General features: G+C 40.5%; 1 protein-coding gene across 1 annotated transcript in view; it reads left to right on the forward strand.

Annotated features, from left to right (window-relative positions):
- LOC107082797 (neurexin-1-like) overlaps window positions 1-14,081 on the forward strand; it is a 1,206,010-nt gene that overhangs the window by 965,450 nt on the left and 226,479 nt on the right. Inside the window, exon 18 of the mRNA XM_015371662.1 lies at window positions 4,939-5,120. Coding sequence (XP_015227148.1) covers window positions 4,939-5,120 — 182 coding nt within the window. The remainder of the gene's footprint in view (window positions 1-4,938; window positions 5,121-14,081) is intronic.

Here is a 14,081-nt window from a genome sequence, read left to right on the forward strand (position 1 = left end):
CGGAGCAAATCCATCTGGCGGAGTCAGGTTACATCATTGTAGCTCCAGCTGTCTGAAATAGCAGCTTTCTTTGTTTTCACAACATGGCTCCCTTGCTTCCCTTGTAGTCAGCCATTTTAGAAATCTGCTCTCCCTTCAGTTATTCTCCTGACCAGTTTCTGTAAACCTCTGGTACCTCACTTAAGATAAACAGAGTTGAGAAAATGCCAACTTTTCCTCATCACAACTTCTCCCTGTCTTTAAAATCCTGTTGTCTTTCGTTGTTCCCTCCCTTTTTTTTTTCCTCCTTCGGCACACAACCTCTTTATAGCCCTTCTTGCCATGCTGCGATAATTAGTCAGTGCTAAAATAATACAGCCTCAAGAAAACAGAAAAGGAGCTGAGGAGAGGGCTTAGCTCTGCTGGGAGGAAACAAGGGGCGGCAGGGAGGGGTGGTGAGAAGGAGAGAGAACCTGGGGAGAGCGCTGTGTGTCAGCCAATTTGAAATGGCTACCAGTGGATTGTTGCTGAACGAGTGCCTGCTTGTGAGCGTGCAGGAAGACAGCTTGTGCCCAGTCTTAATCAGGATTCTCTTCTTCGTGTACCACTGAGCAGTCCTTTCTTCCCGTGGATGTGGTCAACCTGCAGTCATCACAGCTCCTGCCTTCCATTCTTCCTAAAAAAAATGAAAACCCTCCAAAAGAGATATTGTAGGCCTAGAAAATGTAAAGATATGCAGATGAAGGGAGGAGTATACAGATGTCAATCAGCTGCTCTCATAAATAAGCATCAGTTTGTTCAGGAAGCTGCTGTCATGCTCTGTTGTCTCTATTCACGTCTCTGCATATATAAACTATAATTGTGTAATCAGCAGATTGGCTAAACAGCTACATTTTATGCCCTTTCTCCCAATATAATTTCCGTTAAATCCAGCAGGGGAAACGGTCATTACCATCCTGACCAAAAAAGATTGAAACCCGGTTGATGTGTGTCTGCATGTCGGTGGCCTCAGGTTTTTTCCACTGCATAGAAATGTGGCTGAATCCCTTGTTTACTTATGTATTCATATAGCTACATGCTGTACCTGCATTAATATCTTGACACGCAGCCTATGTGTGTGTATTTGTGATGCTAAGGATGGAGACAGCCTGCAGGGTTGAGAATGGTTCACTGTGGTTTCATTACTCTATGCTAATCACACCCAGCAGCCATCATTTCTCATTTACCTGTGGGCTCATTGGAGCCAAACTCTAACCCCTCCATTACTGTTCAAACATGAAATTGCTAATTTTTTGGAAGGGGAGCACATTTTTGAAATATTTTCTGTCTTTCATTATACAAACACTAAGAATTACTGAGGTACATTGTCTTTATCTATTAGTAAGACTTTTGCTGATCTTAAATACGGAGTTAAACTCTTAGAATACTCCATTGCTTCTCAATTTAAGATTTTGAAATTGTTTTCTCAGATTTAGATTTTTTTTTCAATATCAAATAAAAAAAAAAAAATGGTATTCTATTTTATCATTTTAATTTATTTCTATTCCAAACCTTATTTCTCAACTTTTTTATTTGACTTTATATGATAGTTATTTTTCAAAATTATTATTTTTTTATTATTTTTAAACAGATCACATCTTTTAACTTCTTATGGGGGGCTGTTTTCCTCTGGAGTGAGGAGGAAAGAATTTAAAAGTGAAAAATAATAAAAAAAAAAATGAAATATGAAAAAAATGCAAAAAAAGAAAAAAAAATCTGGGAAAACATATTCATAAAAAATATTTATTTTGATCGAGACATTTTCAAAATTTCATTTCTGGATTTCATTTTATATTTTATATCCATTTGATTTCTTTTCCTTTTTTCGCTTGTAAAAGTAAATGAAGATAATGAACACCAAGATTTATCCATGTTTTGTTCTTGTCCGGATATGCACAAGAATTTTTAGTTGTGTTTCAGTAGAAAACATTGAAGACCTTATAAGACATGGCTGTCTACCTAACCCGATTAACTATGTTCACAATGCAGCCTGAAGTGACCCAAATCCGATAATTTTTTTGCCCATATGCGACTTGTATCTGATCTTAGTCGTAGTCTGAACGATACAGATCTGATTTTTTCCAATGCCACCCAGGCCACTTTGTGGTCTGACCGCTATGTGGTCTGAATCCAATACGCATCTGATCTTTTCAAATGTGACCTATGTGTGAATGGCCAGGTCTTGTTCATCCAACCTGAACATCATTAATACTCAACAGAGGTCAATATTCTGCATCTTGCTATGCAGAAGGGGGAAGAAAAACAATAACCTTGGCGGTAATACGGAGAGTAGTATTTTTTTTTTTTTACCATTTTGAAAAGATTGAGTTTTTAAGGTTGGGAAAGATTGCTAGATGTGCTCCAGCCATACCATCCATGTTTACTTCCGTAAACACAGAGCATGCTTGCTTTTGATGTCATTGCGTCCTCTACTGCGCATCCAGGACACTTGCGTTTTTTGAACGCCGTTTACACAGGAGATCACATACAAGTTGCATATATTTGGAGAAAATACAAAAAAACCTGGATTTCACAAAAAAAAATCAAAAATTAGCATTAAGGCCTGCAGCGTGAACGTAACCTTAGTGTCATATGCTTTCTCTAAAGGGCAGTAGAGATATGTACCTCAGGTGGGACACTGATGAATTGCGCCCTCCATAAATCTGGCTTTTATTCAAAAGTGTCATAAAAAAGGAAAAATATGTCTTGCTGAAGTTTTACCACTAGCTAAAAAGGAGTGAAAGCTGATTTGAATCAAGTGCTCTGGTCAGATGAAAGCTGAAATGATCCATTAGAAAGACTGAGTTCTTTGATTGTTGGAAAACTAACTCCTCATCAGTCTTAACACAAAATCTGAACATGAAAATCTGGTGGTGGTGTCAGCACTGGGTTTGTACGGATGCTTTTCTTCACCAAAGACAGAGAAGATAGTCAGGATTGATAGATGCAAAGATGGATGGAGCAAAATACAGAGCAATCTTTAAAGAAGGAGAGAGCACAAAGACTTTTGCACTTGGAAAACATCAATATTCCAATTTAGCAATTAAGACATTGGAATGGTGGCTTGCCGTCTTTAGGTCAGAGAGAGTTCCTGTCTCAAGTGGAGGAATTCAAGTATCTGTTTCCGAGTGAGGGAAGAATTAAAAGGTTATATTGATAGGCAGATTGGAATGGGTGCTTGTGTGACCTCTCATTCTTTCAGTTACTGTATCACGAAGTTTCCCCGGAGGGTGACTGGACACTCTGTTAGAGATAGGGCGATAGCTGAGGCTGCTTGGACAATTGCAATGAGTGCCTCCTGGATGCCTCCCTTGGAAGGTCTATCAGGAACGTCCCACCAGGAGCTGGACAAGGGGACAGCTCAGGACACACTAGAGGCACTATAGCTCCATTTTGAAACGTGCCGAGATTGGTCCGAGTACAGTGACCGAGATAAATGTTGAGTGCAAATGGCAGGCACAACTGAACCGGACCACACCAGACACAACCGAACCGCGCTAAACTGGTACTAGTTCATCAGTAGGGCTCAGCACAGTTCAATTCTGGCATGGTTCAAGGATAACAAAAAGTGCATGAGTTGACTGCGTCATCTCCTTACAGTCAGCCTCCGCAATCATGAAACTTCAGACATTCATAAAAAAAAACAGCTTCCCTACCATGCCACATGATTCCCAGTCATGATTCTGCTCAGCAGTGTGATTAACCTCAACGTCCATCATTGTTTCCTGCATCTGTAAGCCCTGATTAGACTATTGTTTGTCGTATCGACTTCCCAAAAGCCGACTCTGTCAAGTAAATTCACCAAAGGCTGCCTTCTTTGCCTGACTCTGCACAAACAACGAAATATCACAATTATAACCAAACACAACTTCCTGAATGTTACGGGGGCCACCATGTTGATTTGCTTGTTTACCTCTAGAGAGCAGTAGTACCAAAGAACACCACTAGGAGGCGATGAACTGTGCCAGCGTGGTGTATAAATGGTTGTAAGGAACTGAGCTCAGCACGGTTAAATGATCCAAGCTTGGCACAGATCGGTTTTAAGACGGTAGTTTAAATGGGGCTTATGTCTTCAGGCTGGCCTTGGGATGCCTTAGGCGTCACCCAAAGGAGTAGGAGGAGTTGTCTGGGGAGAGGAGAGTCTGGAGTCTCTGCTGAGACTGCTGCCCCCACGACCTAGTCACAACTAGTATGACTACTAGTACATTAGAAAGGGTCATATATTGACATTCAGGGTATGTTGTGACTCCAGTCAAATGGTGTTTTTTTTATGTTTATCACACTTTATTAGTTTGTGTTTGTCGAAAAATTAAAAGCCCTTTCTGGTAAATTTTTCCACCTAACAGCTTTGCAAAACTTTTTATTGGTCTTTCACATAACATCTCATTTAAATACAGATTGTACCAAGAATGCAATTGAGATGCCAATAAGAGTTAAGAATGCTCTTGCAATGCAATATGTGTCATTTTGGTCACAGTGAGGGTATGTTTAATAAAATGCCACTGACTTTCAAATAAATAGCTGCGCTTGTATTTCTGAGTGTTGGATTCTTTTAGTTGTTGTTCCGCAAAAATCACATTTATTGTAGTTGAATGGAAGCAATATATGACAAATTAGAGTACACGGATTATTTCCACAAAGTGCTCAACACAACAAAAGCGCTTTTTTTTATCAGAAGTGGAAGCACAGACGCTAGCTGAAATGTTTTCACAACACAAAGAGAAGAAAGCCTTCTTTACAGTGCAGGAAGTCAAATTTGCACTTCTTTGTTGTTCCATCTTTATAGTAGTTTACTATTTGCTGTTTTGTTTGAGAATGCATCTGTCATCACGTTTCCTTTTTTTTCTTTTTTACATTTTACCATAATAATGTCTTATTTCATTTGTCCTAACGTTGCTGTTTCTTCCGTTTCTCTGGCAGCTGGGACAACTTACATCTTTGGACGAGGCGGAGCCCTCATCACATACACCTGGCCACCCAATGACCGGCCGAGCACACGGGCAGACCGGCTGGCAGTGGGCTTCAGCACGCAGCTGAAGGAAGCCATTCTGGTCAGGGTGGAGAGCGCCAAAGGACTGGGAGATTACCTGGAGCTGCACATAGTAAGATGCATTTTCCTGGCAGTATTAGAGGGCATGGGGCTGACGGTGAAAGTATTCAAATTTTCTCTAAAAATATAATCAAGTTTACCCCCAGATAACTGAGCTGGTTATATGAGTAAACCCGGATTCCCAGCTACACTAAGTATTGTTAAATGTCCTTTAAATGACATTTAGATTTCTGCTTCTGCTTTCAGTGGCCATTAAGGGGGGGGGGATTAGTCCAGAAATGAGCTGATTATACACAGACATTTCGTGTTATATCTCGTCATCGCCATAATTTCTGCTTTACAGCTTTCATATGTTGTACTTAAAGGTCATTAAAAACCACCTCCAATGATGGATTGAAATGGCTATTAAAGGACAACAGGCATTTCAAAAGGCATTTAACAGGGATCTAATTGTATTGTTGACCTCTATGCTTCCTCTACCCTAATATTCTGCTAATTTTCATGGTGGGTTTTGTTTTAATTACCATCCAGGATTACTGCTGTTGTCTCTGAGATATGCTGCATATTATTGGAGTCTAACAGCCGATGAACAGGTGTACAACTGAATGGTTAACTTCACAAGATGATGAAGGTGATGTTGCAGGGATAAAATGGGAGAAGACACAGTAATCCCCCTTTATCTGAACACACTGCTGTCGGGGAGCGCGCTCACACCTCCTTAGCTCCGCAACGACCCCAATTTGTTTGGGCTGGCGTACCTGGGAGCAACAGGAACGACGTTGACCTCCAGGTCACTCCTCATCCAGTGCTTCGTAAACTGAGAGTGACAGGGTGAGGGACAGTGGGAAACAGAGAGGGATAGGTGGGTGAGCGGAGCCGCCGAATTGACCGTGTGGGTCAAGGCCAACCTAAATGCTCTCAGGCGTCAGTGATAAACGCTGATAATGACTGTAATGTCCAAAGATTATAGTTGTAAATATAATGGACTCAACAAATAGAGCGGGGAGGGGTGAAGTGTGTGATGCATCAGAGGTCAACTGCAGATGCCCGAAGCTGTAATGGTTCATTTCCTGTGATGTGCAGTCATCCGTTTGCTGTTTTTAATATTTCAAAAATGTGTTTGTACTTTAAATGTTTGGTAGAGCTGCTTCTGAGACATGAGAGAACATAAAGGGAAGATATTGCCTTAAAGGAAAGTATTTATTGCAAACTAACATGGTTTCTAGTACAATGATTAATGTTAAACAAACTCAGACAATTTTTAATACTACAGTAGTAGCCATTCAAAATTTCCCCATTTACCTAGATGGGCCCTTCACTGGTCCCTTACAATTTCCTTTTAAACATCAATCTTTGTACTAAAATTTTCTTTCTGTCATGATTTGTGGACATTAAGCTCTAAAGAGAAGCATAATCTCCTGGTCAGATCCTGTAAATCAGTGAAAGGATGGAGTCAGAGTGAAAAAATATGAAAGAGTGCCTGTAAGTTGGAGGGGATGTTGCTGGGAGTTCCAGGGAATTGACTGGGAAGGGCAATTTTGAATGGCTGCTACTGTACTGCTGCTGACTTATGGTTCAGTTATATGGTCTGTTATTGTTGTCATTGATGTTTTAAATAATACAAAAACACATGGAGAGTAAGAGAAAGAAATGTTTTATGTGCTCATGAAGGTGGTTTTCTGATAGTGATCAGTAAAAGAGGGGTAATGTTGGTCTGTTTTCATAAAACGCAATCGATTGTGACCTAGATGTATTTCTGGTTCCATCGGCACTTTTACACCCCTGATCTAATTGAAGAGCTGATTCTGTTTAGAGAGCCGAGTCAAATGAGCCTCCATCAGTGTTTACGTCCAGTTCCTTTCAGTCAAACATCTTTTACAGTAGCAGCCATTCAAAATCGCTCCCCCCAATCAAGCCCCAAACAAATGGCAGCCCACTTCCCTGCAACTCTCAGCAAAATCCCGTCCAACTTGCAGCCACTTGAGTGACCCCCTCTTTTTTCCTGGATGTGCATATTTTTTTTTGACTCTGACTCCACCCTTTCACTGGATTAGAGGGTCTGACCCGGAGATGATGCTTCTCTTTAGATATTAATGTCCACAAATCATGACAGAAAGGATATTTTAGCACAAATATTGATGTTTAAAAAGGAATTTTAGGGAACCAGCCAAGGACCCATAAAGGAAAGACAAAATTGCCGTTTTTATTGTTTCACTGATTAATGCTTAATTCATTGAATCATTGCAAACGTAATAGTTTTAGGTCCAGAATGGACTTCTTCTTTAAAACCCCATCTCAGAAAAGATAAATCAGAGAAAGCTGGTTTCATATGTCAGTACGTACACGTGACAGGCATAGTTTTTTTTTTAACGATGTAGCCCTACCTACCCTTGTACAAGAGGGTTTTCCTTGGTTCTGTGTACACCTTTGTGGGCCCTATGCCCTTTGAGATACAATCTTTGCCATTGTGGGATCTAGGCCTCACTTTAAAGGCGGAAACAGGAAAATACCTGAGAGAAGATGGTCTAAATCAGATTTTGTTTTGGCTTCAATGTTATGGTCCTACACATTTAGGATTGAAATTGTGCTTAAAGAGAATTTAAATTTGCATTTTTTAGAACAGGCATGTGAACAAAACATAACATAAATACAATAAAGTCATTAAAATCTGTGAAATATTATGCCTCAGTCGGAGTACAGTTCAAAGAGATTGAGTGATGTTCCTCTCGATAGCTCCGGTCTGTGTGATGCTGCGCTCCGGCTTTTGTACACAACCAACTGAAGCTCACACGCCATAGGAGTCGCCAGACCTTTTTAACAGAAGCACATGCCGCAGGATATGTCTTCTGTTTCCCATTAAGGAACAAGCTGTTGCCCCTTTACAGCAGCAAAGCACCTTAAGATCCACTTGAAAACATAACAACTAAGCTCAACTGTGGAAAATATAAAATCTAGTATAAAGATGTATGCACAGCACGCTACTGTTTTTGCAGCGTGAAGTCATTTACATCATAAAGATGCAAACATTTAGAAAACCTTGCAAATAAGTGATGTTGCACTGTTGAAAACACAACTGCCTTGCAGCGAGAAGGTTCTGGATTTCCGTGCCAGCTTGGGGTTTTTCTGCAGGCGTGGTTTTTCTCTGTCTGTTCTACAGCTTCCTGTACGTATGTTAGGTTAGATAATCTGTCACCATAGGCATGAATGCTTGTGTGCATGCTTTTGCTGAGTGTCTCCCTGTGATTGACCACCGAACTGTCCATGATGGATGAATGGATACGTCTACATTTGAAAGCAATATGGTCGGAGATGTCTATTTTGCCTCCAAATGGAAACATTATTTTCAAAAAGAGTGGGACAGACAGACATTTCTTCTTTATATTCACCTGTGCAGCCCAGCTTTTTTTTTTCTTCTCTCGCTTAGTCACTTTGAAAACACGTTGTCTTCATGATAAAACATGGTAGAGGCAGCGCAGTGCTTAAAACATTTTCTTTCACAGCAACAGGAATCATGTTATAATAAAATGCATAATGCAAAGCAGCTGATGAGAATGCTAACCTTTCTGTGTTACGGTTTGCATGCGATTAGATTAGATTAGATTAGATTAGATTAGATTAGATTTGATTAGATTAGATTAGATTAGATGAGCTTTATTGATCTCACAGCGGAGAAATTCACTGGTCACATATTGGCATAGTAATTAAAGAAGGTGCAAACAAGGAGGAAAAGGTGCATTAAGAATAAACATGTATCACACAAAATGAAGAAAAAATAAAAAATAATAAATCAAAATAATTAAAAATACAAGGGAGTAACGCAGAGATTTGAGGTGATATATGTACAATAAGGATGGCTTATATACACGTGGACTGACTTTTACATTAAAGTGTAGAGGTATGACGTACACAGCTCTATGGGTTTAATCATTGTTTTTGATTCATGATGTACAGCTGCTGAATTGCAACCCACTCCCCTGTGACTCCCAGCAAAATCCCCTCCCACTTCCAGCCACTGGCCTTCTCCTATTCGCGCATTTTTTTTTTTACTCTGTCCTTTCACTGAATTACAGGGTCTGACCATGAGATGGCACTTCTCTTTAGATCTTAACGTCCAATCATGACAAAAAGAATATTTTAGAACAAAGATTGATGTTTAAAGAGGAATTGTAGGGGACCAGCCAAGGACCAGCCCAGGGCCCATCAAGGAAGGAGGGGACATTTTGAATGGCTACTACTTTAAAACAATCGACAAAGGCATAAGCACTCCAATCGATTGCCCACAAGGCAACAATCTGGAATGTTCTACTGTCTAAAATAGCTATCGTCCCTCTGGGATGATGGATTTTAAAATAAGTAGCCCCTATGACTATGATGATGATATTCATTTCTGATTACTTCTATTCTTGGCATTATGTTACCACGTATCTGTATGCTTCAACAATTTTGTTTTTGTAAAGGTGATCTTACAGTATATGCTTATTAAAAGAGCAAGCCAAGGAGGAGAACATTCTCAGGCCTTAAAATCTTACTATTACACTTCTGCCTGCAAATGCTACAGATTACAATCGACTCTTGTCAACACATTGCACAAACTATGCACATTTTATTCCTTCAAAAACTGCCATGACAGCTTTTCTCCCCCGAAGCTACTTTGCGAGTCCATCTTTGGATTGGCAGGTTTTTTTTCCGGTGCATTGATTAAATTTGATTAAGGGTTTCAGCATAAAGCTCTGCTGTAGAGCAGAGGGATGGGAAAGCTCTGCTGCTCAATCAAACGGCTGTGGTCCAATCAGGGATTTAGTGTTTTAGTAGCTTCTGTGGTGTGTACTCACAGGTCAGTTAAAATGCAATAATAACAAGTCTCACCGGCCAGGTGTAATTGTAGTGCAGGCTACAAGCTGTCTGTGGATGTTCAGTTTGACACGTTGAGGCTAGGCAGTGAATCACAAATGACTCCCAATGGAAGCACTTTTTAAGGCAGCTATGTTGGAAATATAAATAAAAACAAAGCAAGGTAAAGCAAATTTTGAAGCTGGTTAATAATAGCTAGGTTTTCAAAATAAAATTAGAATCTAGAAATATATTTTTGGGGGAATTTATGAACTGTGAGTTAAAGGCTAACTATGGCTTAGCCACGTAATATTTCTTAGCTGTTTGTGCCCTGCTCCAGTTGCTGAGAACCTTAAACATCTTTCAGATCTCTGACTGATAAGAAAATGAGATAAGAAAAGCTAGCATTAGCAAACATTTAACTTGCATGTCAAGAAGGAAAGCAGTGCTGCCAATTTAGCTCTTTTGTTGCTAAATCTAACGCCTTTTCAGACCCCTAGGGCCCCTTTATTTGAGAAACTCGCATATCGCCTAATCCAATGGCTTTTTTTGCCGGACTAATTGACACTTTCCGTCATAAAAGCACTGAACTGTGTACTCCTGAGTAGTGTTACACTGATGACATTTTTTGGCCCCGATACCAATACCTGATATCTGCCTGTGCAGTATTTGCTGATACCGATACCATCTGTTTAAAATGTAATTGTTTGTGTATACCAGGGTTGCCAACTCCTCAGTAAGGAAAGTAGCTATTGGCTGTGCTAAAAGTAGCTAGAAGTCGCTAAATGACGTAATCGCCTAATTTGCATAATCTGCCACAGGAAGTGATGTGCATGTTATTGATGCTGTGGGTGAAATAATGTCATTACAGAAAGACAAAAAGTGAGTAAAAACACTATTATATATTATTTACATCCCGCTCGCTCCCGCCTTGAATGTAAGTCAGGACGGAGCGGCACCGCATGATCAATTTGCGCCGTCAATCCCAGCGCATGCGCGCTTCATTTGCAGTCTGGACGCTGAGGGTAAACATCCTGCCGCTCTGACTGAAGCGCTGAGAGGGACTCCTGTGGGAGTGGGAGAACGGGGTTGGGATGGAGGAGGCACCCCACGGCAGCAGCTGCCGCTGGAGGACAAGAGTGGGAACGATACATGCTTTCATGTAAGAGTCTCCAAAAGCCGCCAGTGGCAACGTAAAGAGTCGCCAGATTGGTCGCCAGACGCTTTTTTGAAAAGTAGTCGCTGGAGGGGTCTGAAAAGTCGCTAAATATAGCGAAAAAGTCGCTGAGTTGGCAACACTGGTGTATACATGAAGAACTGCATAATTACTTGGATGCAAAATAATTGCCATCATGGCTTTGTCAACCTTTCCTTCCTAAAGTCAGCACCATTGTTAAAAAACTTGACTTATGTTCTCCCTTGTTTTGCTTCTTCTATTTTCTGCCATAAATAGAAGAACTGCAACACCAAGAGGAGCTTATTTTTCAGCGCTCCAGTGGAGCAACACCTGAACTCAATCTTACATTATTTAACAGTAATACTATTGGTGCAGAATCCTTTCCTTTAAAGTTGGCGTCGTATTTTGGACCAGTCAAAATCTGTACAGTAATTATTTATAAATGCCATTGCCATTCAATGTTCTTCAAAACTCTAGACATATTGTGCATGTATTATTTTTTGAAAAATGTATCATTTTGATTTAAAATTAGTAGCTACTTATGACCTTTAAAGAACCCATATTGAATATAAGTTTGGAAAGAAACACCACTTTCCAAACAGAGTTACTACTTTAAACATTTCGGTCTTTGAGTAAAACTGAATCATTAATTTAAATCGACTGCTTCAAAGACTCAAACACTACCGGCGGATTATGACAGCAAATTAAAAAAGTCTAAAGCCAGTTTGTTTTTCTTTAGTGTCAATTAAAGCCCCTTTGGTAAGATTAAAAAGACCCCACCAGAGTTTAGCTCACAGATACACAGGGTGAAACTATAACATTTTATTTGACTTTACCTACAAACTCAAACAAGGTGACCTAAACCTAAAAACATGTGTTTCCAAATGTATCAAATATATTTTACAGCTTAAATCTGTTTAACAGTCTTGAATGAAACATGGTGCAATGTTCCTACCTGAAGGAATGACTGCTGACTGTTTATTCCAGGCTGTCGCTCATGATCCCTCATCAGTCATTCTTTTTCTTGCTCTCCTCTCAAGTGCATATTCTCTATCTAACTTCAGTGTTTTTCATTTACTCCCTCATTCCCTCCAGTCTGCCCCATTCATTCTCTCATTCTTTCTCTTTCACGCACACATCAGTGCCTCCGACACGGCAGCCCGGCTCCTCTGCTCCCACTGCAATTACATTTCATTTGCTGCCGTTCCTCCCGAGTCGCTCCCCTAAATGACTCTGTTCAGCCCGTGGTGGGTGTTTGGGTCCTGTTAATTATGCCTGTCTCTCTTTGAGGGAGAAGTACAGGCAAATTAGACCTGAAAACCTGTGAGCCGTGGCCCCATATCATCCCACCTGATGGGGGCCTCACGGACCCAATCAAACCACCAAATGGCTTCAGTTCATTGATGGTGGCCTTGAGGGCCAATATGTTGGACTTTAATTCGCCTTTGCAAATGTATAAAAATCTTATTTCACTTTTCATTTGGGGTTGGGTTGTCTTTAAAGGTTTTCAAGGTCTGAAAAAGTTCCACTTATCTCAAAAAAAGCCAATTTTAAGAACATCATTAATCATTGTTATTGTTGTTATCGGACAATCAGTTTTTTTTTAAGACTTCTAATAATAAATCAGTGCTTTACAAACTCTGCTTCCTACCATTTTTCCTATTATGGGAAATAAAACAACTTAAAGTGATGTTGTCTCTGCCTGTCCAACTAGAAATACTGGCACGGGTGCAAACGGCTGATAATAGCATGCCACCGGGATGTGATGGAACATTTTTCCTTATCTTGCTCAAGCCACCCGTCACTTTATATACACTTTCCTTTCTTTCCTGCTCTTTCATGCCACTCCTTCTTTCAGTTTCTGTCCATTTATGGTACAGAGGGTAGGCCATCCATCCCTACACCTTTCTGACATACTGTCATCATGGCCACCTAAAGATCCTGGTTACAGCATGAGGAGCAGATTTGAAAATGCTGACTTCATGTGCTTTGAAATGTCAGACTTTGTCCTCAGAGGACCTTGACTGCTGGTAATTATTTACTATTGTTGTGACTCAAAATGCTGCACAGTCCCACTGACATTTTGAGGTCTAGATGAAAAAAAAAAAAACACGATACATTATCAGGAAAAGGCCACAGGAATGGATCACTACTGAGTAGACATAAACACATTAAACTGATAGCTTTGAGTTCTTGTACTGGCCCTTCTGTGAAGTCATTATCAGTAACAGTTCTCATTTCACAGGGACTGTTTCTGACTTTACTAATGTAAATCAACCCAAAACACTAACATTCACAGCACCAATTGAACATGGTGTGAAAATGTTGTCCATGTAGGGTGAGAAAGAAATTACTGCACAGAAAAATACTGCTGATTTCAAATCTGCTATTTTAATTCCCAGTGTTTGATGAGACCTGTAAATACATATTATTATGGTAATTTTATTGATATTAGACAAATAACAACCTGTCCTCGTCTGAGGGTGCACGTCCTTAAACTTCGAGCAGTCTATGTATCCTGTGATAACATAACTCCTACCTCCTGTTCCTTTGCTTTTCGTGGGGTCAGCAGTAATAAGACCATCCAGCATAGGAAAGACTGAATCCGGACAGCCTTCAGCGTTTTGGCCATAATTATGCCATGGACACACCCATGAATGATGCTGGTCAAATTGGGACTACATCCCTCCTAAAAAGAACCACAAAAACCAAAAGCTACGATAATGTAATGAATGTATAATGAAGGCATGTATAATAGTGCGTCTGAAGCAATAATTAAGCAATAATGGGTTTTTATTTAACTCTATGAGGTAGGCTATCCCAGTTTAAGCGCCCGCGGATCAGGTCGCCGAGGTCTCCGCCTCTGGCTGCCGCCCAATCCTCTTTGCACCGGTCCCTCATGGTTCCCCCTGCAGGTGGTGGGCCTACTGGGGGATGGCCCCGCGTCGCTCCTTCGGGCTGGGCCCGGCCGGGTCCCGCGAGGAAGAACCCGACCACCAGGCGCTC

Source organism: Cyprinodon variegatus, unplaced genomic scaffold, assembly GCF_000732505.1.
Source record: "Cyprinodon variegatus isolate N-32 unplaced genomic scaffold, C_variegatus-1.0 Scaffold62, whole genome shotgun sequence".
In the NCBI taxonomy this organism is placed as follows: Eukaryota; Metazoa; Chordata; class Actinopteri; order Cyprinodontiformes; family Cyprinodontidae; genus Cyprinodon; species Cyprinodon variegatus.